The sequence below is a fragment of the Apodemus sylvaticus genome, chromosome 3 (assembly GCF_947179515.1).
Source record: "Apodemus sylvaticus chromosome 3, mApoSyl1.1, whole genome shotgun sequence".
Taxonomy (NCBI): domain Eukaryota; kingdom Metazoa; phylum Chordata; class Mammalia; order Rodentia; family Muridae; genus Apodemus; species Apodemus sylvaticus.
Genome location: NC_067474.1, coordinates 122,009,728 through 122,035,125, shown reverse-complemented (window position 1 = coordinate 122,035,125; position 25,398 = coordinate 122,009,728). Strand labels below are relative to the sequence as shown.

The 25,398-nt window shown below is 51.6% G+C and overlaps 1 protein-coding gene across 1 annotated transcript; it reads right to left on the bottom strand.

Annotated features, from left to right (window-relative positions):
* Nucleotides 1-1,824: 1,824 nt before the first annotated feature.
* Nucleotides 1,825-25,140, bottom strand: Ttc22 (tetratricopeptide repeat domain 22). Its single transcript, XM_052176892.1, has 7 exons — nucleotides 24,475-25,140; nucleotides 8,621-8,676; nucleotides 8,324-8,439; nucleotides 6,184-6,302; nucleotides 5,322-5,483; nucleotides 3,322-3,474; nucleotides 1,825-3,009 (listed from the first exon to the last, which is right to left on the bottom strand). Exons 1-7 carry the CDS (start codon nucleotides 25,039-25,041, stop codon nucleotides 2,476-2,478), a joined length of 1,707 nt encoding a protein of 568 aa, XP_052032852.1. The 5' UTR covers nucleotides 25,042-25,140; the 3' UTR covers nucleotides 1,825-2,475.
* Nucleotides 25,141-25,398: the final 258 nt, after the last annotated feature.

Below are 25,398 nucleotides of genomic sequence, written 5' to 3'. Positions count from 1 at the left end.
AGACAGGTTGGGAGCAGAGACGGGGTAGGCAGGCTCAAAGGGCACCAGGGAAGCCGAACTCTAACCAAAGGTGAAATCCATCCACGAGCCTAAGGCTGGGGGAGGTGGTGGTGACTGGTCTGGGAACGGGGCTGGTCTGGTTCAGTCCTGACTTCATCTGTCTGGGGCCTTGTTCATGTCTGTGTCATCCATGAAGTAGGGATGTAATGCCACCTGATCTATGCATAGCACATTGTGGGCAGCCCAGGAAATAGATCTTTTTGTTTGTTTGTTTGTTTTCGTTGTTTTTTTTTTTTTTTTTTTTTGAGACAGGGTTTCCCTGTATAGCCCTGGCTGTCCTGGAACTCACTCTGTAGACCAGGCTGGCCTCGAACTCAGAAATCTACCTGCCTCTGCCTCCCAAGTGCTGGGATCAAAGGCGTGCGCCATCACTGCCCGGCTAGGAAATAGATCTTTCACCTCATTGACTTTGGGTTAATGTGCAGAGAATCCTGAGGGAAATCAGAATGGGTATCTGCTGACCACTTATACAATATGTGGTTGAAATGGCCAGAAAAGTCCTTGAAAAAGCTATGACACAACAAGTATGGTGGTTTGAGTGTGCCCGGCCCAGGGAGGGGCACTGTTAGGAGGCGTGGCCTTGTTGAAGTGGGTGTGGTCTTCTTGGAGGAAGAGTGTCATTGTGGGCAATGAGACCCTCCTTCTAACCACATAGGAGACAATATTCTCCTAGCTGCCTTCAGAACAAGAGGTGGAACTCTCAGCTCCTCCAGCTCCATGTCTGCCTGGATGCTGCCTTGCTCCAGCCTTGATGATAATGAGCTGAACCTCTGAACCTGTAGGCCAACCCTAATTAAATGTCTTCCTTATAAGAGTTGTCTCGGTCATAGGGTCTATTCACAGAAATAAAACCCAAACTAAGACAATAAGGTATCATAAAATGATAAAACAAACAAACAAACAACTAAACAGGACAGGAGCAGGTGGAAGAGGGCAGGAAAGGCAGAAAACAAATGTCACCAATTTCCAAGTCCTGTCAAATCCCATTTGTCTACTGAGTGAAGGAGGGGGACAGGGGCTCCCATCCTAGGGGAGCCTGTAGTCACTGTCTTGGGGGAGAAGGGAAGGGTAGCAGGTGGAAGAGAAGAGGTTCTGGTCATTTGTGCTGTCTATTGATGAGTCGCATGCTGGCTTCTATAGCAGTGAGAAGAGCAAAGCATAGACTGTCACCATTCCAAATGTGAGCCTAACCCTAACCCTAACCCCTGACCTCTGACCCCTGACCTCTAACCCTAACCCTCAGGAACCATGAGTTAGGAAGTAATACCTCGATTATGTGCAGCTGGCACTTGCGGAATCTCGCGAGAACTTACTGTTGAATGTTGGGCTAAATCAGCTCTTGTGCATCCCCTAGCTGGTCTACGATTTAGAGAAGTGTTTCTCAACTGGGGGGTCATGACCCCCATAGGGATCACATATCAGGTATTTACATTATGATTCATAACAGCAGCAAACTTACAGTTATGAAGTGGCAACAAAATGATTCTAAGGTGGGGGTCACCACAACATGAGGAGCTGTATTAAAGGGTCACACGCATTAGGAAGGTTGAGAACCACTGATTAGAGACTTTGGGGGTGGGGGAAGCAAATTTCCACATTTGCTATGGTGATTGTAAGATTTCCTCCCGTTCCTAGAAGGTTTAAGATAGAGACAGGTGGAGGGTCCACCTTGTAAGTCCCCCCAAGAGCAAAGAAATCAAGTAAAGGTATTTCTGGTGAGTTTTATTTCAAGGACTTTGGGAAGCCTTCCAAGAGGGCTGGACATGATAGAGAGAGGTAGGAACTGTCTCTGAGTACCTGAGTTTAAGTCAGGACTCTGCCTGCACCCGGGCACAGTGCCACCTTGGCCTGTTTTAGCCGGGCTTTTCTGGCTATAGGACTTGAAATCCACTTAGCTAAACTTTCAGTGTGGCCCTTGGGAATCCAGTGGCAGTCGCTCAGGCACCGGGGATAGAAAGTTACTTCTGAGACAGCTATCTTTTCTGTCAGGAGACTTGAGCCATCCTATTTTCTCTGCGTGTTTGCAAAACTCTTTCTCCCAAGCGGCAGTTTTCCAGGGGCCCCTCATGCCTGCTCCCAGACTCCTTTGCTCCGCAGAATTTCCTGCAAGTGCTCACTTTCTGCCCTATGGGTATTTCAAATTGATAAAACCTTTCAAAATACCCATTCACAATTTCGGGGGTGGGGCTTTGATTACCCCACCCCAACCTCCATGTGGGACACAACCCCAGGGACTCATGCTTGCTATGAAAGCCTTCTATTAAACTACAGCCCCGAAGCAGAAAACGTCTGGCCCTGCACACCCTGCCTGGTGGCTTGCCTTGGGTGCTGTGACTAGATCCAGTCATCCAGGTTGGACCTCTTTGGGGTAGGGCCTCCTCCGGATGGTGCCTCCACAGGGTATCAGCACCTGACTCAGGAGGATGCTCGACTTTTGCATGGCCCTCCAGCGTCCTCACCCTCGTGCTCCATGGTCTCAAAGAGCAGCCGCACCAGTGCTGGACGTCCCTGGCCTACTAAGGCCCGGGCCAGACCTAGGACCTCTTCCGTGTGGCCACGCCACACCCTCTGCAGCTCCTGGCGCAGGCGTGCTGCCGGATATTTGCTCTGGGCATGGCGCAGCCAGACGTCCACCTCGTCCCCCACCTCGCCGTCGCTCAGCTGCGCCTGGCTCCACTGGGCTAGCAGTGCCTCGAGCAGGCAGCCGAAGCCCTCGGTGTGGCTGGATCCCTCGTCGTCCAGCTCCACCGTCCGCTTGAAGCAGGCCGCAGCGTTGGCGTCCTCACCCTGCACCCGTAGGCATTTGCCGCGCAGCAGTTGCAGCTCGGGTAGCGTGTCGCCTAGTTCCAACTCACCAGCCTTCGCCAGGAAGACCAGAGCCTGGTTGAGCGCAGCCTCGTCCACAGCCAGCAGCTCCCGCATGGCATCCACGCCCATGTAGTAGTAAACCTGGGAGTGGGGGAGGAGCCAGACAATGAGAGGCTGTACCCGGGTTCTAGTCCCAGGCTAATCCACACCTAACTTTACCACCGTGAACAAGCCCTTCCATGTACAATTAGATGTGGTCACCTTTGATAGCCCTTCCCTGAGCCCATCATGGACCGACCGCTGAGAGGGGTGGAGAGGGGTGGGGAGGGGGGCTTCTGAACACCATACACACATTATTGTACCCATCCCACAGGGCACTGGAGGAGGGGGGCAGGGTGGACGACATTTACTCCATGCTGCCCTCAGCACCCAGACAGCCCTTGTCTTTCTTACCTGACTGATATCTAGGTAGGTCCTGAGGCCTGGGCACACCTTGACCACTTCCTCAAGGTCAGCTTTGGCACAAGCCAGGTGGTTCCTATCAGGCATACCCCCGAGCCCCACCTTGGCACGTTCCAGGTCGTGGACATAGGCTCTGATCCGGACCTGCAGCAGAGAGGTAACTTAGAGGAAGCACTCCACACAAGACATCTATCTATCTGCCTTTTGTTTTGTTTTATTTTTCAATCCAATGAAAAGGCCAGATTGCTGGGCTGGAGAGATGGCTCAGGGGTTAAGAGCACTGACTGCTCTTTTGAAGGTCCTGAGTTCAAATCCCAGTAACCACATGGTGGCTCGCAACCATCCATAATGAGATCTGACGCTCTCTTCTGGAATGTCTGAAGACAGCTACAGTGTACTTACATATATAGACTAAGTAAATAAATCAAGAAAGAAAGAAAGAAAGAAAGAAAGAAAGAAGGAAGGAAAGAAAGAAAGAAAGAAAGAAAGAAAGAAAGAAAGAAAGAAAGAAAGAAAGAAAGAAAGAAAGAAAGAAAGAAAGAAAAGGCCAGATTGCCTCTCAGCAGCAATCAGGGACATCTTGTGTGGCTGGGACCCTGGAGTCTTGCTCTGGGCGAGCTAGGGTAACCACTCCCCATTCTGGGCCTGTCTCTCTGCTTATACAGTGAATGCTCTCCATTCATGCATGCATTTAGTGCCCCCTACAACCATCTAAACGCCATTTTCTAAGCTGAAAACTTAGCAGTTCACAAAACCTACTCTGTGCCAGGCACCGAGGAGCCACTGATAACAAAAGGACAAACCTCTGCTCCTGGCCTTGTCGTTACTAGGGAGAATAATAAATGCAAGAAATAGTGAACAGTGACTTATGTGTCAGGAAGGAAAAACAAAACAGGAGGGAACAGAAAATCCCGGCAAGCAGCCTGACCGGGTCAATAAGAGGTCTCTGGAAGGAATCGGAGGTTTTGTTAGGCCGGCAGGAAGTGAGCGAGAAAGCCAACTGGACATCTATGAGCAGCGTGCTCTAGGCGGAGGCCCAGGCCAGTGCGCCGGAAGAGAGCGAGAGAGTGTTGGGCAGAGCCATCTCGGCCGGATCTGGGCTCCTGGGCCACACAATGGGCTGAAGCTTCGTCTTCACCTGTCCATCCCTTCTGCTGTATTCCTGCTTGCTCTGGTCCGCCTGAGTAGCAAGTGTGACCTTGGGAGCCTCAGGGAGCAGAGGGAGGAGATATGCGGCTGTCATTCTCACAAAGTGAATGTGGGACCCCAAGGAAGCTGGCTGCCTCCCTGGGCCGTGCCCACCCACAGACTGGCAAAAGTCTTACCTCCCAGGGGAATCTTGGGAGGATTAAACCAGAGCACAGCATCAAAGTGTTCTGTGCTACCTTCAGATGAGGATCCTTATTATCAGTAACAACTTTATCAAGTGAAAGGAAGAAGATTTCTGCTTTTTTCCCCACAGCCACGGAGACCAGACCAGCAGCATATAGGCTACCAGGTCAGGTGAAACATAGTGGAGAAGAAGATGAGGGGTGGGGGTTGGGGTGGGAGTGAGGTGGAGGTGGGGTAGAGGTGGGGTCCTTATTGGCTTGTAGAAAACCGATTTCAGAGCTGCAGATGTGGCCTCAAACATCCGGGTTCTGTGGGGGTGCCAGAGGCACAGCTGGGTCCAGCAGGGAGAACCGAGGGAGGCAGCCCTCACCTCAGGGTGACTGGCAGCACAGAGGACCTGGTGCAGCCCATTTTCTCAAGAGACAGTGAAGCTGCTAAGACGGACATCATCATAGCAGTCGGTCAGTCACGAGTGAACTTGTCCGTTGTGCCGGCCTCCATGTTTACACACAGCACAGCCTCTTTGCTCAAAGAGCTTTGCTGTCTGGTGCCTAGACGGTTCCCAAGCCCTCCACCATGAAGATCACAGGGCACTTTGCCCTTGTCCTTTGGCCTCTGATCCCTGGTGGCAGGATGAGGCAGGCTGCAGGCTGACTCACCTTCGCCCTGGTGCAGTATGCCTGCCAGTTGAGCTGCGGGTCTGTAAGCACCGCAAGGGCCATATTGCAGGTTCCTACGGCCATGTCCTGCTTTCCCAGGAAGTGGAAGATTTTGGCCAAGCGATTCAAGATGGGAGGTTGGTTCTTGGCAATCTCAATGGCCTAGGGAGGAAGTGAGAGGGGGACGGGGGAGGAGTAAGGCATGAAACTGTGCCACCACAGCCACTGAGGCCAGCATCCACCTGGCTCAGTCATTCAGCCACCGTGGAGGATCCCACACTCTCAGGCAACACCCCCAATCCCTTGGAGTCCAGCTCACTGGCACATTCTCAAGCCTTCCTGCCATTGTCATGGGGCTGGTAAGGGGCAGGATCAGGGTCAGCCTCTTCCTCTCTCCTCATACATACGGACATATGGGATTTCTGGCAGAGCCAAGCTCTCCCTGTCAATGTTGGTGTTGACTGTTACCTGTTCTAAGTGATTTGTCTCAGTGTTGCATGACCTGAGAGCAGAGCTAGTAAGGAGACCCCAGGAAACCTAGTATACGCTGCTGGGGGTGAGAGAGAGGAAACACGGCCAAGGGCAGGTGTGGATACAGGCCCCCAGAGGAACTGTCCCAGGGTCCCTTTCGAGGCTGGAGGGATGGGCTTGGGCCAGTGGGGAGGGTGTTGGTCTTGGGCAGAACAGAGCAGGCATGGGGGAACTGTGCTTTGCGTGGGGGAGAGATGGGGATGGGGGGCTCTGGAGTAGAGTCCTTCCTGTGTGGGTCACACAGTGGGGTTGGTTCAGAGAAGAAGAGGGCTCTGGGGGAGCTGTGGGAGACCCAGTGTGCGAAGTAGCTGTACCCAGGCCACATACATACCTTGCCAAAGCAGTCCAGGGGCTCCGTGCCCGAGTACCCACATTCATGGACACCCATGGGGGTGGTTGAGAAGGTGTCTTTCCTCTCCAGCAGCATGCCAACGTAGCACCAGGCCAGAGCTGGGGGAGGGCAAGAGGGGGCTTCTAGGGAGCAGTTGGGGGCAGGGAGAGCCCCAGGATAGATGGGGGCAGTTTCTCCTCCATAGGCATCAGCCCCGTGAGGATAAAGGGACAATAGTGTGAGCCAGGGACAGAGGACACAAAAGGTGGAGGAGGATATAGGATGCTGAGAGTGTGACATGATTTAGTTCTAGTGCACACTTTGTGTCCCAGCATGTCACACAGGACATGTCATTTCAGGGTTTAGCTCTCCTGGCCTCTGGGGTGTGTGTGTGTGTGTACCTATGTATACCTGTGTGTATGTGTGTCTGTGTTTGTGTATGTGTGTCTGTGTTTGTGTGTCTGTCTGTGTATGTGTCTGTGTCTCTGTGTGTGTCCTGTGTTTATGTGTGTCTGTGTCTCTGTGTGTGTCCGTGTGTTTATGTGTGTCTGTGTGTTTATGTGTGTGTGTTTGTGAGTGTGTCTGTTTCTGTGTGTGTGCCTGTGTCTCTGTGTGTGTCTGTGTGTTTATGTGTGTATGTCTGTGTGTTTGTGTGTGTGCATGTAGGTATATGTTTGTGTGTGTCTGTGCTTTGTGTCTGTCTGTGTGTCTTTGTGTGTATGTGTCTGTCTGTCTGTGTGTCTTTGTGTGTGTGTATATGTACCTATGTATACCTGTATGTATGTGTGTCTGTGTTTGTATATGTGTGTCTGTGTATGTGTGCCTGTGTATGTGTGTCTGTCTGTGTGTGTGTCTGTGTCTCTGTGTGTGTCCGTTTATGTGTGTCTGTGTGTTTATGTGTGTGTGTTTGTGAGTGTGTCTGTTTCTGTGTGTGTGCCTGTGTCTCTGTGTGTGTCTGTGTGTTTATGTGTGTATGTCTGTGTGTGTTTGTGTGTGTGCATGTATGTATATGTTTGTGTGTGTCTGTGCTTTGTGTCTGTCTGTGTGTCTTTGTGTGTATGTGTCTGTCTGTCTGTGTGTCTTTGTGTGTGTATATATGTCTGTGTGTGTCTGTGTCTCTGTGTATGTCTGTGTGTTTATGTGTGTGTATATGTATATGTCTGTGTGTCTGTGTTTGTCTGTGTGTGTCCCTGTATTATATGTCTTGCCTCTGTGTGTTTGTGCTTGTGTGTGTTTCTGGGTGTGTATTTGTGTGTGTATATGTCTGTGTGTGTGTGTCTGTGCTTGTGTGTGTGTCTGTCTGTGTGTGTGTTCCTGTGATTGCTGTTTGGCTTTAGAACACAGGACACACCTGTCTCCATCATAGCCTTCTTCCCTACCCACAGATGGGGTGGGGACACATGCTACACAATCTAAGATATGGGTCCGTGCCATTGCCTGCTTGCTGGGGTTTTTGTTTTGTGGCAGTCTTACTATGCAGCACAGGCTAGTTTAGCATTCTGGGCCTTCCTGCCTCAGTTTCCAGACTATAGCTGCAAAAGACCCCAAATAATAGCAAAATCCCTATTTCTTTACAGTTTAGCCACAACCTTTGCAGCCTGGCCTCAAGTGACCTGTGATGGCTGATCCCCAAAGACCCCGGGGCTCCTCACATCAATGGCCACTCTCAAAAACAACATACTTTAAAGGTTACTACTAAACCAGATGACACGAGGCACAGCCGCTCCACCCACATGGGCTACCCACACAAATGGAGCACAAAACAGGCCAAGTAACACCCCCCTCAACTGCTATAGAAGAAACCCTCCCTCAGTGGCTAATCTCTCTGGAAGCTTCCCTGTCGCTTCCTTGAAGTGTATTTCAATCTGTTCTCTCTTTGCCTGTGTCGGTGTTGGTGAGTTGTTTGACCGCTGGCGTCCAAGCCTTCTATAAACTGATTCACACGGTGCTCAGCTCTGGGACACACCTGGGACTGCTATACCCTACAGTTGCTTCCTTTATTGGGGCGAGGGGCCTGGGCGATTGTGAGATGAGCCGAGGTGAGGAAGAATGAGAGACAGGGCTAAAGGCAGACAGAACTATTGCCAGGTACAGGACAGCGGGACAGAGGCTCCCCTTCAATCCTGCCTGGAGTTCCCACCTTGGTGTCGGGAGTCTGAGGACTTGAGGACTTCCCCGAGCAAGGCCAGAGTCCGGTTGAAGCCTGGCAGCCTCTTCTGCTCCTCACTGCCCATCTCCAGAAAGATGCCATCCAGCCTATGGGCAGGAAAGGGTTGTGGCCCCCATCTGGCCCTCCCAGCCACCCCCAGGATGTTGCCATGGTGCCCACAGGCTCCTTGCCAAGGGAAGGCCCGCCCACCTCTGCTCCATCTTCTGCCTGGCTTCCAGGCCACACCCCTTCCACCATCCCCAACCCATCTCTAGATGCAAGCCTGACCTGATGAAGAGCGTTGCCATGGTGAAGTACCAGCTCCTTTTCTCATCTATTGGGATCTAGGAAGGCAAGGATGGGCATGCTGTGTGGTGGGTGTTGAGATGCCCAGGTTGTTGTCTACAAGTCCCCATGCTTGTGAACGTGAAGAGGCAACAGGTACAGTGGGGCCTTTGCCCTTCTACAGCCCCATGGCAGTGCCTTGCTGGGCAGCCTTAGGCAAACTGCTTTACTTCTCTGATCAAAGCGCATCGGAGACTAGTCATTTAAGCCCCGGGTGAAGGGCTCATTGCAGAGCGGGTGTGGAGCACCTGTTCTGTTCTCCAGCTAACTCTGCCAGCCTGGCTCCCCCAGCCAGGGGCTCTGAGCAGCTGGGATCTTCTTCCTTCCGGCTGCTCCTTCTTCTGCCTGGGATGAGACTCACTCCCATCTTCCCGAGAAAGCCTTCCTGGGGATGTTAAGTGAGCGGCTCAGCTCACCCTCCCCCGGCCTCCCTGAATATTTTCTCATTATTATTCATGCCAACCTCACTGTGCATTTAGTCTGACTTGGGCACTAGATAAAATATTTATGCTGCTATTTAAGGGAGTAGCTCCTCCTGCCTTGGGAAGGAATTTTAATGAAAACCAATAAAATCCCCAGTGCATGTCGGCAACTCTGCCTCTGGCTCTTGACCCTCCCTCCCTCCATATTCATCTCCCCATCCCCTCCTCTGCCTTCCCAGCTCAGGAGTTCACTTCCCTTCACTACCCATCCCCCACCCATCCCACCTTACTCCAGCAGCATTCAAATCAGCCAGCATTTCTGAGTACCTCCGAGGTGCTGTAGGGATGCAGCCTCAAAAGACAGCTGAACCCTGACAATGCCAGGTTCACAAGCTGGCGGGGGAAACAGACCTGGGTATGGAGACCCTGGGGCCTGGGGCTTGTGCCAAGGTTCTCAGACCCTTCTCTGGACCTCACAGAAAACCTAGGACCCAGGTGTGAGCCCCACCTTACAGGTGAATACAGGGAGCTGCAGAGAGGTAACATGACTTGCCCAGGATAACACAGATGGAGACGGCAGAGCTGATGTTTGCTTAGCTCCATAGCCCATGCTGCGGTCACCATGCTAGACTGTCAAACCCTGGAGGAGGAGCAGAGTCTGATCAAGGCCCTGAGATACAGACCATTTATGTAGGATGACATCACTCCCAGCTGGGGTCTCTTCCTTCCTTCGTTGCTTCCTTCGTTGCTTCCTTCGTTGCTTCCTTCCTTCCTTCCTTCCTTCCTTCCTTCCTTCCTTCCCTCCTTCCTTCCTTTCTTCTTTTTTTTTTTAAATTTTTTACTTTTTATTTTTTTGAGACACGGTTTCTTTGTATAGCCCTGGATGTCATGACCAGGCTGGCCTTGAACTCAGAAATCCTCCTGCCTCTGCATTCAGAGTACTGGGATTAAAGGCATGCGCCACCACTGCCCGGCCTTTCTTTTTTCTTTTTTTTCTTTCCTTTTCTTTCTTTCTTTCTTTTTTTTTTCCAAGACAGGGTTTCTCTGTGTAGCCCTGGCTATCCTGGAATTCTCTCTGTAGACCAGGTTGGCCTTGAACTCAGAGATCCACCTGTATCTGCCTCCCAAGTGCTGGGACTAAAGGCGTGTGGCGTTACTGCTTGGCTAGAGGATATATTTTCAAGCTGGGTTTTGAGTGGGTTGAGACGCATCAGAGGGTGGGACAGGGACCAGGGTATCTGATGGGAAGGCAGCTGGCTTGAGCAGATGCGTGGGACGTGCGGGAATGAGTAATCTGAAGGGCAAAGAGCCCTGTGTGTGAGTGAGTGAGGTAGAGGGAGCCAGAGCCAGTGTGTGTGTGTGTGTGTGTGTGTGTGTGTGTGTGTAAAGGAGACATTATTATCATCATGCATCTGAACTCCAGAGTTATCACTGGTATGACAACGTATTGGGATAGGGCCAGGAAGCCTGAGACCTAGAGAGGCCTGCTGTGTTTCTCAGCTTGGGTTGTGCTTCCGCTGATCTTTTTCATGGTCCAAGGCTGGGCAGTAAAGACAGAGGAGGGAAGAAGTCTCATCTTGAAGGGTTTTGGCCCAGCAGGTGTAAAGACACAATTAGAACAGAATAGATGCAGGAGCCATGGGAGACTGTAAGAGATGTTCTCTCTAACCCAGAAGTTTCTCCAAGACCATCTGGAGAAGAGGCACTAGGACAGGGTCCTCAAGAAGAGAGGAAGCCACCTAGAGGGATAGAGTGAGAAAAACTATTCCAGGAGGACTGGTCATTGTGGGCAGAAGTTCAGAGATGTAGCGGAGTAGTGTGTGGCGTCCACGTGTGACCAGGGCTGGAACTCCTAGACCAGGGAAGTGGGGAATCAGTGGCGAACATCAGAAGGCTCAGAATACCAGACTTGGAGTTTGGAGCCCATCTGTGAGGCAGCGGGGAGCCATAGCAGGGGTAGAGCTGGGTAGTGCCAACCCCCCACATGGAGGAAGGGGGCTCCACACTTCCTTCCATGGCTCCATGACAAGAGATGGGGTCAACACAAGAGCTGATGGGATGGATTCGGGCTTGGAATGAGCAGATGTGTGCGAGCTGGTAGCTCACACACCTGAGTGGTCCGACCGGGTGACCCTGGGGGTAAATACTTAGGGGCAGCATTCTTAACAGCAAGGGAGAACAGTGCTACCTGCCTCTGGGGCCTGTGTGGGCAAACACTCATTCCATCTCTCGGGGTGTGGGCTGGCTTGGGGGTGCTTTGTCTAGTGTAATGTTTCAATACCCCAAAGAGCCATAGTGTTTCGGGGCCTAGAGCCCGAAGACACCCCACCTCTCCCCGTTCCCCCTTCTCTAGGGCTACAAGGCATCCTTCTTACTTACACAGGGCCCCGGTGTTGGATGTGTTGTCTGCTTTGCTTTGTTTGGCTTTGAGACAGTGTCTCAGTATGTAGCCTAGTTCTAGATTGTTGTGTAGCCCAGGGGAGCCTCAGATGTGTAATCCCATGGGCTGCCTTTGGGTAGGGCTCCTCTTGCTTTGTAGACATTCCTTTGATTGGCATTCAGGTCCAAAGATGTTAAATTATTCCCTCCAACCACATGGTCTGTGAATGGCAGAGCTGGGAGCTAAACTTCCTCCTCCCCGGTCCTAGTCTCCAGTCTTTTCCACAGCACAGTTACCTCCTTATTCTATATCCAGGGACATTGAGACGAGAGAGGCAGGGTGACTCCAGATTGAGTTAATGCCAAGGTTTACAAATCAGCCCTTCCCCCACCTCTCTGCTCACTTGTCAGCATCCTAACCTAATTAATCCTAAAATTGAGTTTCTAACCCAGTTTTTACGATGGAGGCAATATCACCCCCTGGCGGTCTCTCCCTGAATTGCAGGAGAAGCTCCTAGGCTCTGCTCCCTACCCTCCAAATTTGGAGACTGAACTGATTTTCAAAAATGAAGCTATCTGAATATGACACATGTGACGAATCTCAAATGTGGCAGGTCATACTTGTGAGTGGGCTTCAGGCTGAGGGCGGGCTTCTGAGCTACGGCCTCATGGGTTAGCGGCCACGGAGTGGGGAACCTCAGAGTGGCGCTGGGTTTTCAGCACCCAGGAGAAGGAGCTCCTGGATGCTGTTCCCTCCCTAGTACAATGCCAGCCTGAAAATAGCCTTGTCCCTTTAAAAATCCTGCCTGTGTTGGAAGTAGCAGCTGAAGCTGTTACCAGGGGCAACCTGGCAAGCCACAGTGCATTAAATTAAACAGGCCCGTGACTGCCGGTGTGCTCCTGCCCAAAGGAGGGGCCACTTGCCTCTCTCCCGTTGTGGAACCTCAGCAGGCAGGCAAGATGATAGACAGCTCCAGGGTTCCCAGCTCCCAGAGGCCGAAGGTTTGGGCAGCCTGGGAGGAGGCCAAGGCTGAAAGGACTCTGGGAGGAGGTTCTGGGATGGCCTGGCATGGGCTCCGTGTGGGACACCCTGTGCTCAGTCATCCTCAGTCCCCTGAAGCTCTGACAGCGACCAGCCGGCGTCAGAGCCCTGGCTACAGGCTGGCCTCCATCCTGGGGCAGATTCTCAGGAAGGAATCGCGTGAGAGCCGGCCTGAGTGTTCCGTCACCCCGGGACTAACAAGGTTCAGGGGAGAGTGACAGATAGACTCCAGGGTTTCCCTGAGCATTGGCCTCATGCTCCTCGGAGTCTCTCGTCATTTTGTTCCTGCTGAGATGGGAGAAGCAGGCAGAAAGCCACCAGACTACAGGTTTCACCCACTCTTCCAAGCCGCCTCCGACTTCAAGTTCTCGTTTCCCCAACAATATCGAATGACAGAGAGCTAGGATTTAAACAGTGGCTACCATTTGCAAAGCACATTCAGCGTAATTAGGGCTTCAGAATGTCCTGTGTGGAAGGGAAAGGGAGATCATTACTTCCGATGGGGAAACTGAGGCAAGAGAGTCATCAAAGCCTAGACTGAGACTTGCTCCTGGCATTCCTTACCCCCAGCCCTACCCTCCATGAGAAAGGGTCTTGCCGGGCAGTGGTGGCACACTCCTTTAATCCCAGCACTTGGGAGGCAGAATCAGGTGGATAGACCAAGGCTAGCCTGGTCTACAGAGTGAGTTCCAGGACAGCCAAGTCTACACAGAGAAACCCTGTCTCAAAAGCAAGAAGGGGGGGGGTCTTACTGCACATCCTGGGCTAGCCCTAAAGCTTGAAATCCTCCCCCTCTAGCTCTGGCTGGGATTATATTATAGGAGTACCTCACCACACCCAGGCTTAGCTATTGTTATAGTGATAGTCAAACTAATAAGTAGCACCCCCAATCCACAGCCTCATCAGCCCCCGCCTCCAGGTTCCATGCTCTATTTGAGTTCCTGTCCTGACTTCCTTTGATGATGGGCAGTGCTATGGAAGTGTAAGCAGAATAAACCCTTTCTTCCCCAACTTGCTTTTTGGTCAAGGTGGTTCATGGCAGCAATAGAAATCCTAAGATTCTTGATTTATTTTTGTTTGTTTGGTTTTGTTTTGAGACAGGGTTTCATAATGCAATCTAGGTTGGCTTCGAACTTGTGGCAATCCTCCTGCCTCAGTCTGGGTGTGCTAAGATTACTGTGTGAGCCACCAGGCCTGACTTAGAAATTCGAACTCTTAACTCATGCCTCTGAGGCGCTAGAGGTGACTTTGTTTGCTTGCAGTTCTCTCTACTGTGTGAAGTTGGAAAGCCATTGGCTGGACTGACGGGTGGAGTGAAAGCAGGCTGACAGGTGCCCCCTTTTTAATGGACCAAAGGATCAGACCCGGTCTTCTCCAGGAAGCCTGCAGATCCTGCCTCTGTGGCTCATGGGTAAGGGACATAGGAGGGTGATCTGGCAGTAGTGGGATAGGATACACTGTCACAGGGCTGGTTTGTATTAACTCAGGCATGTCCATGGGCGGTGACTCAGGGTCAGAGACTGTCTTAGTCAGGTTTTTTATTCCTGCACAAACATCATGACCAAGAAGCAAGTTGGGGAGGAAAGGGTTTATTGAGCTTACACTTCCACATTGCAGTTTATCACAAAAGGAAGTCAGGACTGGAACTCAAGCAGGTCAGGAAGCAGAAGCTGATGCAGAGGCCACGGAGGGATGTTTCTTACTGGCTTGCTTCCCCTGGCTTGCTCAGCCTGCTCTCTTATAGAACCCAAGAGCACCAGCCCAAAGGTGGCACCACCCACAAGGAGCCCTCCCCACTTGATCACTAATTGAGAAAATGCCCCACAGCTGGATCTCATGGAGGCACTTCCTCAACTGAAGCTCCTTTCTCTGTGATAACTCCAGCCTGTGTCAATTTGACACACAAAACTAGCCAGTACAATTGACCCCTTGTCAACTTGACACACAAACACATCACTATTAAGCCTCAACCCTTACTTTCTTATTCATCCCCAAGATCTAAATTACTTTAAAAGTCCCACAGTCTTTACATATTAAAAGTTCAATCACCTTAAAATATCCAATATCTTTAAAATTCAAAGTCTTTTAAAAGCTCAAAGTCTTTTAACTGTGGGCTCCACTAAAATACTTTCTTCCTTCAAGAGGGAAACATATCAGGGCACAGTCACAACCAAAAGTAAAACTCAAACTCCAATGGTTCAATGTCTGGGATCCAACTCACGATCTTCTGGGCTCCTCCAAGGGCTTGAGTCACTTCTCCAGCTCTGCTCTTTGTAGCACACAGCTTGTCTTCTAGGCTCCAGCTGCCTGTACTCCACTGCTGTTGCTGTTCTTGGTGGTCATCACATGGTAGTGGCATCTCCAAAATGCTGCTATTTTCCACTATAATTAGGCTTCACCAATAGCCTCTCATAGGCTCCCTTCATGGTGACAAGCCTCTGCTCCTATGCATGACCCCTTCAAGTCCTGGGCCATCAATTGCAACTGAGGCTGCACCTTCACCAATGGCCTTCTGTGGCCTCTCACTGTGCCAAGAGCCTCAGCTGCTCTTCATGACCCCTTCATGCCTTCAAAACCAGTACCATCTGGGTGACTCTTACACAGTACTAAGTACAGCCACAGCACAAAATACAACTGTGGCTATCTCTGGAACACACTCTCTGCGCTCTCAGAAAACACTTCCACGAAGATTTCATCTCAGTGATGCTGGTCTCTTCTTAATCACGGCTAATTTCTTAGCTCTAGCTAACCAGCATCAATAGTCCCAGTAACACAAAGGTTTGCTTTAGTGGTTCTGGTATCTTGTTACTCACAGCTGATTCTTCAGCCCCAGCTAACCAAAACCACAGAATCTTCATAATCAAAACATGGCCACTTTAAGAGTCTTTAATCTTCCCTCTGAAATTTCACAAGCCAGGCCTCCATCTTCTGCACTGTTTGTAACATTGTCTTCCAAGCTCCTACAGAACTTTCCACAGCTTTTCTAGCTCAAAGTTCCAAAGTCTTTCCACAGTCCTCCCCAAAACATGGTCAGGTTGTCACAGGAATACCCCACTACGCTGGTACCAATATGAGAATTCTGCCAATTTCTGAGTATATCTATCCCAATTATACATTCTGGAACTGGGGAAATGACCACAGGATGTGTTCGGGGACCCACTGGACCTCAGTCAAAACTCCTTTAATCACCTGCCCTCCATAAGCCCCTATTCTAACTGGAGGGCCACAATGTTCCTTGGGATCTCCTGGAATCAGTGTCAATTCAGAACCAGTATCCAATAGCCCCCGGAATGTCTGATTATTTTCTTTCCCCCAGTGTACAGTTACCCTTCTAAAAGGCCATAGGTCCCTCTGGGGAAGAATTGGAGAAAGACTAACAGCAAAACTTTTAGGTGTCTTATCAAGATCCTTCCTCAGGGGGACCCGGCCACCCCTTCATTCAAGGGGTTCTGGATCTGTAAACTGGCTCAAGTCTGGAAATTGATTCACTGGCCGAGATTGCCTTTTGCCATGATCCAATTCAGCCTTCCTGTCATTTGTTTCAGGATTATTCTGCTTATACAGATCAAACAGATATGCAGTAGGTTTCCTATGGATTTAATCCCTAGAAACACCGTGATTGATTAACCAGCACCAAAGGTCCAAACGAGTTATACCATTATAAATTCCACCTCTCTGCCCATTACGGGGTTTGTCATTATAAACATTGTTTTGTCTATGCTGTCCATTATAACTATGATCACCTGGCGATTCCATGCTGCCACCTGGCCCTTGTTAACTCAGGGCCCAATTAAACCCATTGAATTTAATTCTTCTAATTGAGCAGCAGCATCTCCAACACTAAGGTCTGGCACAAGGAAAAGGGCAAGAACAAAACTCTTTAAATGTGCTGGTGCCCCTCTCACCAGTTTGTGTCTTATAGGACTGGTGAAGGGCATATCTTCTGGACCTTCCTACTGTGGAGGATTAGGTTTTACACAATGTATCCATTCTAGCATTGCAATTTCCCTAAGCCTTAAAATCCCTTCATCAACACTAAGCCAAGGGATATCAGGCATCTCCAACTCCTTTTCAGTAGGCCATCTTTTGATAAATACTTCAGTCAACCAATCAAACAAACTTTTGACACCTTTTATAACTGTGCGAGCTTCCATATTAAACCTAGAGTCTCCGCTTAGAGGGCCCATGCCAATAAACTCAGCCTGCTCTAGTTTTATGTTCCTTCCACCATTATCCCACACCCTTAAAATCCATTTCCACGCATATTCCCCAGACTTCTGCTTGAATGAATTAGCGAACTCATTAAGCTCCTTATTAGTATGGTGTATTTCCTCATGGACTACACTTTCTACCTCCCCTCTAGGGGCCTGCTTTGCCTTGAGTCTGGTTATAGGTCTAGAAGAAACTATTGGTGGGTCTTGAGAAACATCAGTATTGTCAGCAAAAGTCACTGCTGGTTTATCAGGCTCTGAGGGATTAATTTCCTCAAGTGGAGAAGGCATTATTTAAAGGGGTGGGGTTGAGGGTACTACTTCTTCAGGTGGAGCAAATCCTTGAAAATCTGAAGATTCAAAATTCTCAATTTCAACAGGGTCTTCCCACACATCCCCATCCCAAGTTATAGGATCCCATTCTTTGCCAATTAATGCCCTTACTTTAACTGCTGACACCTTCTGAGGTTGAGACTTAAATTTTCGCTGTAATTCAGCCAACCTTATAATGAGGGCTTCAGTTTGATTTTCTGCTACTTGAGCTCTATGGCTGCTAGAGAGTAGATTCTCTTCAAGGGCACACTTAGCAACTTTTAGATTATTTACTTGAGTCTGGAGTTCAATTTTATCACACAACTCCTTCCTTTCCTTCATTGTTTTTTCCCCGAGATGCTAAGAGCAACCAACCAGCAAAATCATTTTCTCATTTTTTCCCCAACTTGGAGAAAGTATTGTATACCACTGAATCACCTAATTCATCGAGATAATCAAAGGCATTAGCTTCTTTAAGCTTGAGATATAGTTTCATCCACAGGTCTTCAATATTCTCCGAGCTCCCAGGAGGGAGAGAGTCTGGAGAAGTTTCAGTAGTTGAAGGTACTATTGGATCAACCAACCAACTCCAAAATTTTGAAACATTCATCCTTATACTTCTGCTCCTCTAGAACCACTCCTGGTACCAACTGGTAACAACTGGTACAATCTCACTAAACCCACAGTTTACAGAACGATAGGCTTCTGATTAGACTGGGCGGCCAGCCGGGTTCTCAGACAGCATTTGCCTGGCAGGGTGAACTTTGTCCTGGTAGCTGCCCTGTGCATTCCAGGGAGGCCCCAAGGCTGACGAATCATCTCCTGGGAGGGGACTGGTGGGAAGGAGGAAGGCTACTTCCGGGTCACTGGGTACAGTGGTACCTGCTTCTCACAACAGCCTTGGAAGGGATGGTATCTTCCTCACGGGGATTAGAAAACAGCCTAAAGAGCCACAGCTCAACGCTGTGGCCCAAGCAGAAGGGCCGGGATTCAGGTTCTGATCTGCCTCCCTCCAAAAACTGGTCTTTCAACTGCCAGAAATGGTCGCAAGGTGTCGGACCTGCCTAGGAATGTGTCCTTCCAGTGAAACTGGAATGTCTTCCGTGGTGACAGACAGGCCCAGAGCACAAGGCGTTCTTCCCGCCCTGCTGAGGGTACTAGTGTTCTCGCTTCCCTGCCTCAGCAGGTGTGTGGAGTAACAGAAACTTGAGGTCCCCTGTTCCAACCAGGGATCCCAGAAGGTCACTGAGCCAGCCTCTTTATCTGTGAGCGTGTATGAAGCTAGTGGCGGGGGTAGCAGATGGGCTGGTGAGGGAAGTTTAGGAATTGGGTGTGATATCTTGGGAGTGTCTGTCATCATCCAGGGTTCCCTAGAGAGTTCCACCTGGAAGACTTCAAGCTCCCTGCTGTCCCTTCGTCTGTCCTGTCTTCTGCCCCTGTGGGTCATCTTTGCTTTATGTTGTCCCCACACTCAACTGTGAAGAACCACTTCTCTATTTCCTTGTTGGGGATCTAAGGCAGACTCCAGGGTCTGTGGTGGCTGTGGGCCTGAGAGAGTCCAGTGTCCTCTAAAAGAAGAGCAGCACACCTGACTCCTCAGCTCCCCAGTGCACTAATACTATCCACTGTGCAGCACCCTGGGCATATTATTTCTTCTATCAGACATAGTTGAGTCAGGTGATGCTAAAGGCAACTGACAGCTAGGGTCCTGTGTCTTTGAGAATATGGAGACCCAGCCCTCAAAGTTACCAGATGGGTGGGAAGAGACGGCGGCAGCAGCCCCAGAAGCAATGAACAGCAAAGGTGTGACTTTTGCTGTCACTGATGCAGGAATGCTCTACCCTGAGCCTGTGCACCTGACTTTGGTCCCTCCCTGTCACTCATGGCTGTGTACCTTGGGTAAGCCTGCACCTCTCTGACCCTCTGTTCCCTCATGTGTGGAATGGTGCTAATGACGTGGCTGTGCCAGCATTATGACATATATGTCATATATATGTCATATATATATGACATATGACGTATGCTGTGCCAGCATAAGGTCACCTGAGATGATGATGATGATGATGATGATGATGATGATGATAGTGCAGAAAATCCCAGACATGCTCAGTGCCCAGGCCATCAGCCCGAGGCCTGGCTTCCTCCTCTTCCTCTGTTTCTGAACTGGGTCAGAGCACTCAGAACTGTGGAGGTGCATGTTCCCACCTGTGGCCACATGCACGCAGGGCTCCTGTGGAAATGCGTACCTAACTGTACCCATATATACCAGGAACCCTGTGGAGGTGTGTGCCCAAAGGCACCCATGTGCACACAGGGATTCTGGGGTGGCTGACTGCTGGGCATGAGAGATGGAATGCCCGCTCTGTTTGTGAGGCAGGCCTGAGGCCTCACTCTCCTGCCCTCCGGCATCACCGACAGTGAAATCCAAATGGCGTAAGTGCACTGAATGCCTGCCTTCCCTTTGGAGCCTGCTGCACCTTGCATGTGAGGGAAACACAGTGTCTGACAGGCAGTGGGTCTGTGAGGCCCGGGTTAGACACAAACATTTATGAAAGTGAACTTCTGAGCTCACACAGCCCACAGGCTCCAGTTTGGTGGTGGGTCTTACTGTTCCCCAGGCCCTGCTGTGACAGGTGGGGAGGAGCTTGTATGTGTGAGTGTATGAACATGTACATGTGTGAGCGCTCACTTGTGTGGGCATGCATGTGTGCAAAGGAGTGTTCATGTGTGTTCACACATGAATCTACACTTACGTTAGTGGGCATGTGTTGTACAGGACCATCCACCAAGCAAAACTGCCACCATCTTCAGGAGTTCTCTTTACATAGCCCTGGCTATCGTGGAACTCACTCCATAGACCAGGCTGACCTGCAATTCAGGGATCTGCCTGCCGCTGCCTCTTGAGTGCTAGGATTAAAGATGTGCGTCACCACAGCCTGGCAAATTCTGTGCTCTTAATGCCCATGGAACCTTGAGATTTGTGACCAGGAACCACTGAAAATCAATCTCTGTCTCTTTTTTTCCTTTCTCTCCCTTTTTCCCTCTGTCTCCCTCTGTCTCTGTCTGTCTCCCTCTCCCCCGACCCCCCTTTCTTTCTCTCTCTCTCTCTCTCTCTCTCTGTGTGTGTGTGTGTGTGTGTGTGTGTGTGTGTGAAGGTGATCCTCAGAGGAAAAGAGTGATAAAAGCAACCCATCTCTTCATAATTTCATCAAGAATGAGGAGCTGGCCTCAGAAAGACAGCTTAGCAGTAGAATGTTTTGTCCAGCATAGCAAGGCCCAGACTCCATGCCCAGTATCACAACCCCAAACCTCCCGACAGGGGGTGAAGAGTAGAGTGCGGACATCCCAGCCACCATCCCCTCTTACACAGGTTACAAGCTGAGCACAGCCTCCTGAAGTATGGGTCTGAGGATGAGCAGCCTCTACTTCCCAGCAGCCATTTGTCCTCTGGCCTCAAGGATCTCCCGGCTCGCCCTGCCTGTCCGCTGCAGCCCAGGCTCACCTCCACTGCTCCTGCAAGTGGTGGTGATTCTTGCAGGAGTCCTTCCCCGTGCTCACCACCCTGAGGGCCTCCACCCCCTGCCTTCAGTAATCTCTCCAACAAATGGTACTGGCTTACCTGAGAACTCTCAGTACTCCCCATCCCAGATTTTTGAGAGTGCCCATGAGGAGTGTCTCCCTCTGTCCCATTTTTCTGATCCCAGAGACAAGCAAAGGCTTTCAGACAAGTTAGAACAGGACTATTCAATTCAAAGTGCCCTCAGGCAAACTTCTAGGCGTGCAAGCCTCAGCTCCAAGTCCCTGAAGTGAACCACAGGGTTCTGCTCTCAGGTGCAGTTAGAAGGCAGCCAAAGCGGGAAGCTGTGTGAGGAGGTTCCCAGGAGCAGGTGACAAGCGGGCTGGGCTCTGATGGTGTATCTGCCTTCTAGGCTGAGAGCAGTCTTACTCTACAAGGGATAAAGCTGCATGGGGTATCTGGGGAATTAGGCTGGGATTGCCTTGAAAGGGAACTGACAAAGTCAGGAAAAACATGGAAGTTGGGAACCAGTTTCAGAGGCCAAGTCAGATTGCTACAGTTTCAGGCGGCTCTGTGGGCTCCTGAGGTCGGGCCTTTGTGGACACCATGCTGGCAGTGCCCTCAGCTTACTCCTGCCAGCAGACTGCTGCCTCTTCCAGAAGCTTCCGCCAGTGACTTCTGCTGGAAAGTGTCACTTCTCTGGAACTTGCTCACTGCTTCTCTCTCCCACAGGACCTGGGTTTTCCAGGTCACGGCTGATGCCAACATTGGGTCCCCATGTGCCACCGAAGTCCACTTCCATTGCCAGGCCCTGGGGAACTGATTCTGTTTTAGAACGTGCGCTCTCCACTGCTCAGTATTTACAGACTGTCCTGTGCCGTGGGACTGTGACCCCAGGCAGCTGTGGAGACATCTCTAATTTATTCCTTTGGTTTCTTCTCCTAGAGGAAGTACTTGGGTAAGGGGGTTGGTTAATGAAGGGCCTTCTGTCTGCTTTCTCTGTTGTTCAGGGTCTTCTTGATGTTTGGGTTTCTTAACACAGGCCTGGTGCACAACAGGGACTGGATAAATGTACAGAGATCCAGTAACCACCTTTTAGGTATCCTCAGGGTCTCTCTATTATTTGACAGGATAACCACAGAACATCTCAGGGAAATACCCGTAGCTCAGTACTGGCTTCTGTGAAGTCAGCACGGAGGCCAGAGACAAGAAGCTTGTTGGAGCCACACAGCAAAACCAGTAACAGAGGCGAGTTCTCAAGCCCAAGTTCCTGCCTGACTCCGATTGCTCCTTTCCTGTGTTATTCCACAGATGAGAAAGAGCACCGTGGAGAGACAACTCCCCTGTGGGAGGCCCTGACAGAGTCTCTGAGCCTCAAGCTCCTTAGCCAGGGCCCTTTAAGCACCACACTACTGCTGAGACCTGCGACCACAACCACACTCAACCTACACAGCGCCAGCTCTACTACCCATGCCCATGGCCTGGCATTTGGCTTCAAGTCCAGGCTTCAAAACTGGCGGTCCCAGCTCACAGCCACGCTCATGGCTACACTGAGCTTGTGGGTAGAGGAGGCTTCGTAGGTGAGAAAATGGAGGTTCACCTATGGGTGTTTCTGTGCAGGCCCGTTCTAGGAACTTTACAAACGTTAGCTCTTAATTACATCACTGACCAAATGGCACCACCATTATACTAATGAGAAAGCCTATGACACACTTAACGTCACTATCTCATTTCACTGAGAGGGAAAGGGCCCTTGGAGAGCCCGGTATCAGTTGAGTGGAGCTGGAGAGCTCAGAGAGCCCCGAACCTGCACTCCCAGCCTAAGGGCCCTCTTGACTTGTACCCTGTGCTGTTGTCCTGAGGTCAAGTCCATGCCCTCCAATATGACCTTACTAAAGTCACCATTCCAACTTTCTCTGTAAAGAACTTGAATGTTTTGGGGGAAAGACACGATGTGTGCAGAGGCTTTGTGAACGGTGTCATGCCAGAGCATATCGTTGAGGAAAATAACATTCCCACGTCACTTTTCTATCAGCCTCAGTGACAGGCAACCCCCAGTGAGTCCACCCGCTGGTATTTCTGTGTAACCCCCTTCCCTGCAGTGCAGACCAGACCCAGTGGCATAGTTCTAAGAACCAGAAAACAGTCAAAGTATCAACAACCAGGGAGGAACCATTCCCTGTTGATTATGAGCTGGTGTGGCTGTAGATGGTGCCCAGTCAGGCAAACATTCAGAGGGCACCATAGCCCCAAGTACTGAGTAGAGCTGCACCTAGATCCCAGACCCGCAGGGCTGCTCAGTCATAAGTGCTTATTGTATAGGCTGCTTGAGTGTAGGACCCTTGAACTGCAGGATAAAGGACACATAAGCTAGGCTCTATTTAGTGTCAGTACCTATGAGTATCTCTGTGTATGAGAGACACTGGTTTACAGTGAGAAATCAGATGACCACTGTGCCCCCTCTCAAAACGGTTGAGGCAGAGCAGCAGGGATGGAGAGACTTGAGGGGCAGCTGGAACAGGGCGGGGGAAGCTGAGAGTGTACTGGGACCAGCCTGGAACCGTGGAGGCGTGGAGGCGTCCCTGGGAGGGAAATTCTGAAGCAAATCTGAGAGCTACAGGGGGCTATGCAGATCACAGGAGCAGGAGGTACCCCAGGAAGAGGCAGGAACAGGAGGTACCCCAGGAAGAGGCAGGAGCAGGAGGTACCCCAGGAAGAGGCAGGAACAGGAGGTACCCCAGGAAGGGGCAGGAGCAGGAGGTACCCCAGGAAGAGGCAGGAGCAGGAGGTACCCCAGGAAGAGGCAGGAACAGGAGGTACCCCAGGAAGAGGCAGGAGCAGGAGGTACCCCAGGAAGAGGCAGGAGCAGGAGGTACCCCAGGAAGAGGCAGGAGCAGGAGGTACTCCAGGAAGAGGCAGGAACAGGAGGTACCCCAGGAAGAGGCAGGAACAGGAGGTACCCCAGGAAGAGGCAGGAGCAGGAGGTACCCCAGGAAGAGGCAGGAGCAGGAGGTACCCCAGGAAGAGGCAGGAGCATGAGGTACTCCAGGAAGAGGCAGGAGCAGGAGGTACCCCAGGAAGGGGCAGGAGCAGGAGGTACCCCAGGAAGAGGCAGGAGCAGGAGGTACCCCAGGAAGAGGCAGGAGCATGAGGTACCCCAGGAAGAGGCAGGAGCAGGAGGTACCCCAGGAAGAGGCAGGAACAGGAGGTACCCCAGGAAGGGGCAGGAGCAGGAGGTACCCCAGGAAGAGGCAGGAGCAGGAGGTACCCCAGGAAGGGGCAGGAGCAGGAGGTACCCCAGGAAGGGGCGGGTAAGACATAGGAAGAGAGCTATATGGAGCCCGCCCACTGTGGATGGAATGGATGTGGGGTGGGGCGAAGTGAAAGCCTGGGTACAGGACTGAGGGCCTAGGCTGTCACTCAGGCGGGGGGGGTGGGGGGGGGAGAGGGGGGATGGAGAGGCTGAGTTGAGGATATAGCCATTGAGATGCAGCGACTGTATCAGCAGCTGAGTGACAGCGGGACAGTAGAGTAGAGCTGGAGAATGATCACAAAGTCCAGGCAGGACCTTTCCGAGGCTGGGCTGCCAGAGGAAGGCTGGGAGGGGAGGGGAGGGGAGGGGAGGGGAGCTCTTATAAGCGGAGGCAGTGGCAAAGGTGTGGGATTTAAACAGATAGGAGGATGAGGGGGGAAAGGAGGAAGAAAAATCTGCCAAGTTTTTGGTGTCTGATTGTACCTCTTACTTGCTGGCAGAGGAGGGAGAAAGAATGCGTTAGCCCGAGTGGAGGATTTGTCTTGGTGCTGAAACAGAAATCTAGGTAGGCAGCACCCAGGACCGCAGAGCTACCCTGTGATCTGGGTCAGGAAGGGTGGCGGGCATCCCAGCAAAGGAAATGAATGACTACAGCACCCACCTGCTGACCATAGCCCAGCGCTTTGTCGTAGAGTGCGATGCCCGCCTCCAGCACCTGTGCGCGCTCCTCTGGACTGGCACAGCCCACGTCGAAGCCATGCGCGTATCCCTGCTCCGCCAGGCAGCGGGCAGCGCGGAGCCGGGGGTCTCCGGCATCTTCGGGGTCCCCTGCCAGGCCCATGAGGCTGGCCAGTCGCCCGGCGGACGCCTCCTCCTCTTCCTCCTGGCCCAGCTGCCCGTAGACGTGTGCCAGATTGGCCCAGGCGTTGAGGTTGCCAGGGTCTTTGCGGGCCACTTCCAGGAAATGCTCGCGGGCATCACCCAGCTCCTCCAGGTAGAAGGAAAAGGTTCCCAGGAGGTGACGCACCGCAGGCAGCTGCGGGGTGGCCACCAGCTCCAGCTCCTGCCGCAGACCTTCTCTCTGGAGTTTCAGGTCTCGGGTGCGCAGCTGGGCGGGTGAGCGCGGCTCGAAGTTGAGCTGCATCTCCAGGTGGAAGTGGCCGGGCAGATAGTCCAGTTCGTCGAGGAGGGTGTCCAGGTCCTCGGCTCCGGCCTCGGGCTCCGTCATGGCTGCCCCTGGCTGCCCTGTCCTCCCCTAGCCCCCAAGGACAGTGGATGGGGCGGCCCCGGAGGGAGCCCCGCACGGCGGTCCTGGGCACCTCTTGCAAATGGGTGGCTCCCAGCGCCGGCCAAGGGCTCGCCCAGTAGGTGTTTCCGCTTTCGCTGCTAGACATCAGCATTGCACAAGCAGGTGTGCATGAAAAACAGGTGTGGTGCACTGCCAGCTGGGAGGCTCACAAACCCAGTAAGAGGCGAAGGCAGATTTCAGCTACTCAGCAGATGAAGAGAGAGGTGCCAAGGTCACAGAACCAGGTCATGCCCAAGGAGACCTGGAGCCTCAGGTTCCCGAGACCGGCCAAGTCCT

What these genes read in the sequence shown, in the direction of transcription:
- Ttc22 (XM_052176892.1), bottom strand. Translation starts at nt 25,041, where the DNA reads ATGACGGAGCCCGAGGCCGGAGCCGAGGACCTGGACACCCTCCTCGAC. An exon ending in CGCTGGGCTATGGTCAGCAG is followed by an intron (nt 8,677 to 24,474) that starts GTGGGTGCTGTA and finishes TTGCCTTCCTAG; the next exon opens with ATCCCAATAGATGAGAAAAG. An exon ending in CTCAGACTCCCGACACCAAG is followed by an intron (nt 6,303 to 8,323) that starts GTGGGAACTCCA and finishes GCCCTCCCCCAG; the next exon opens with CTCTGGCCTGGTGCTACGTT.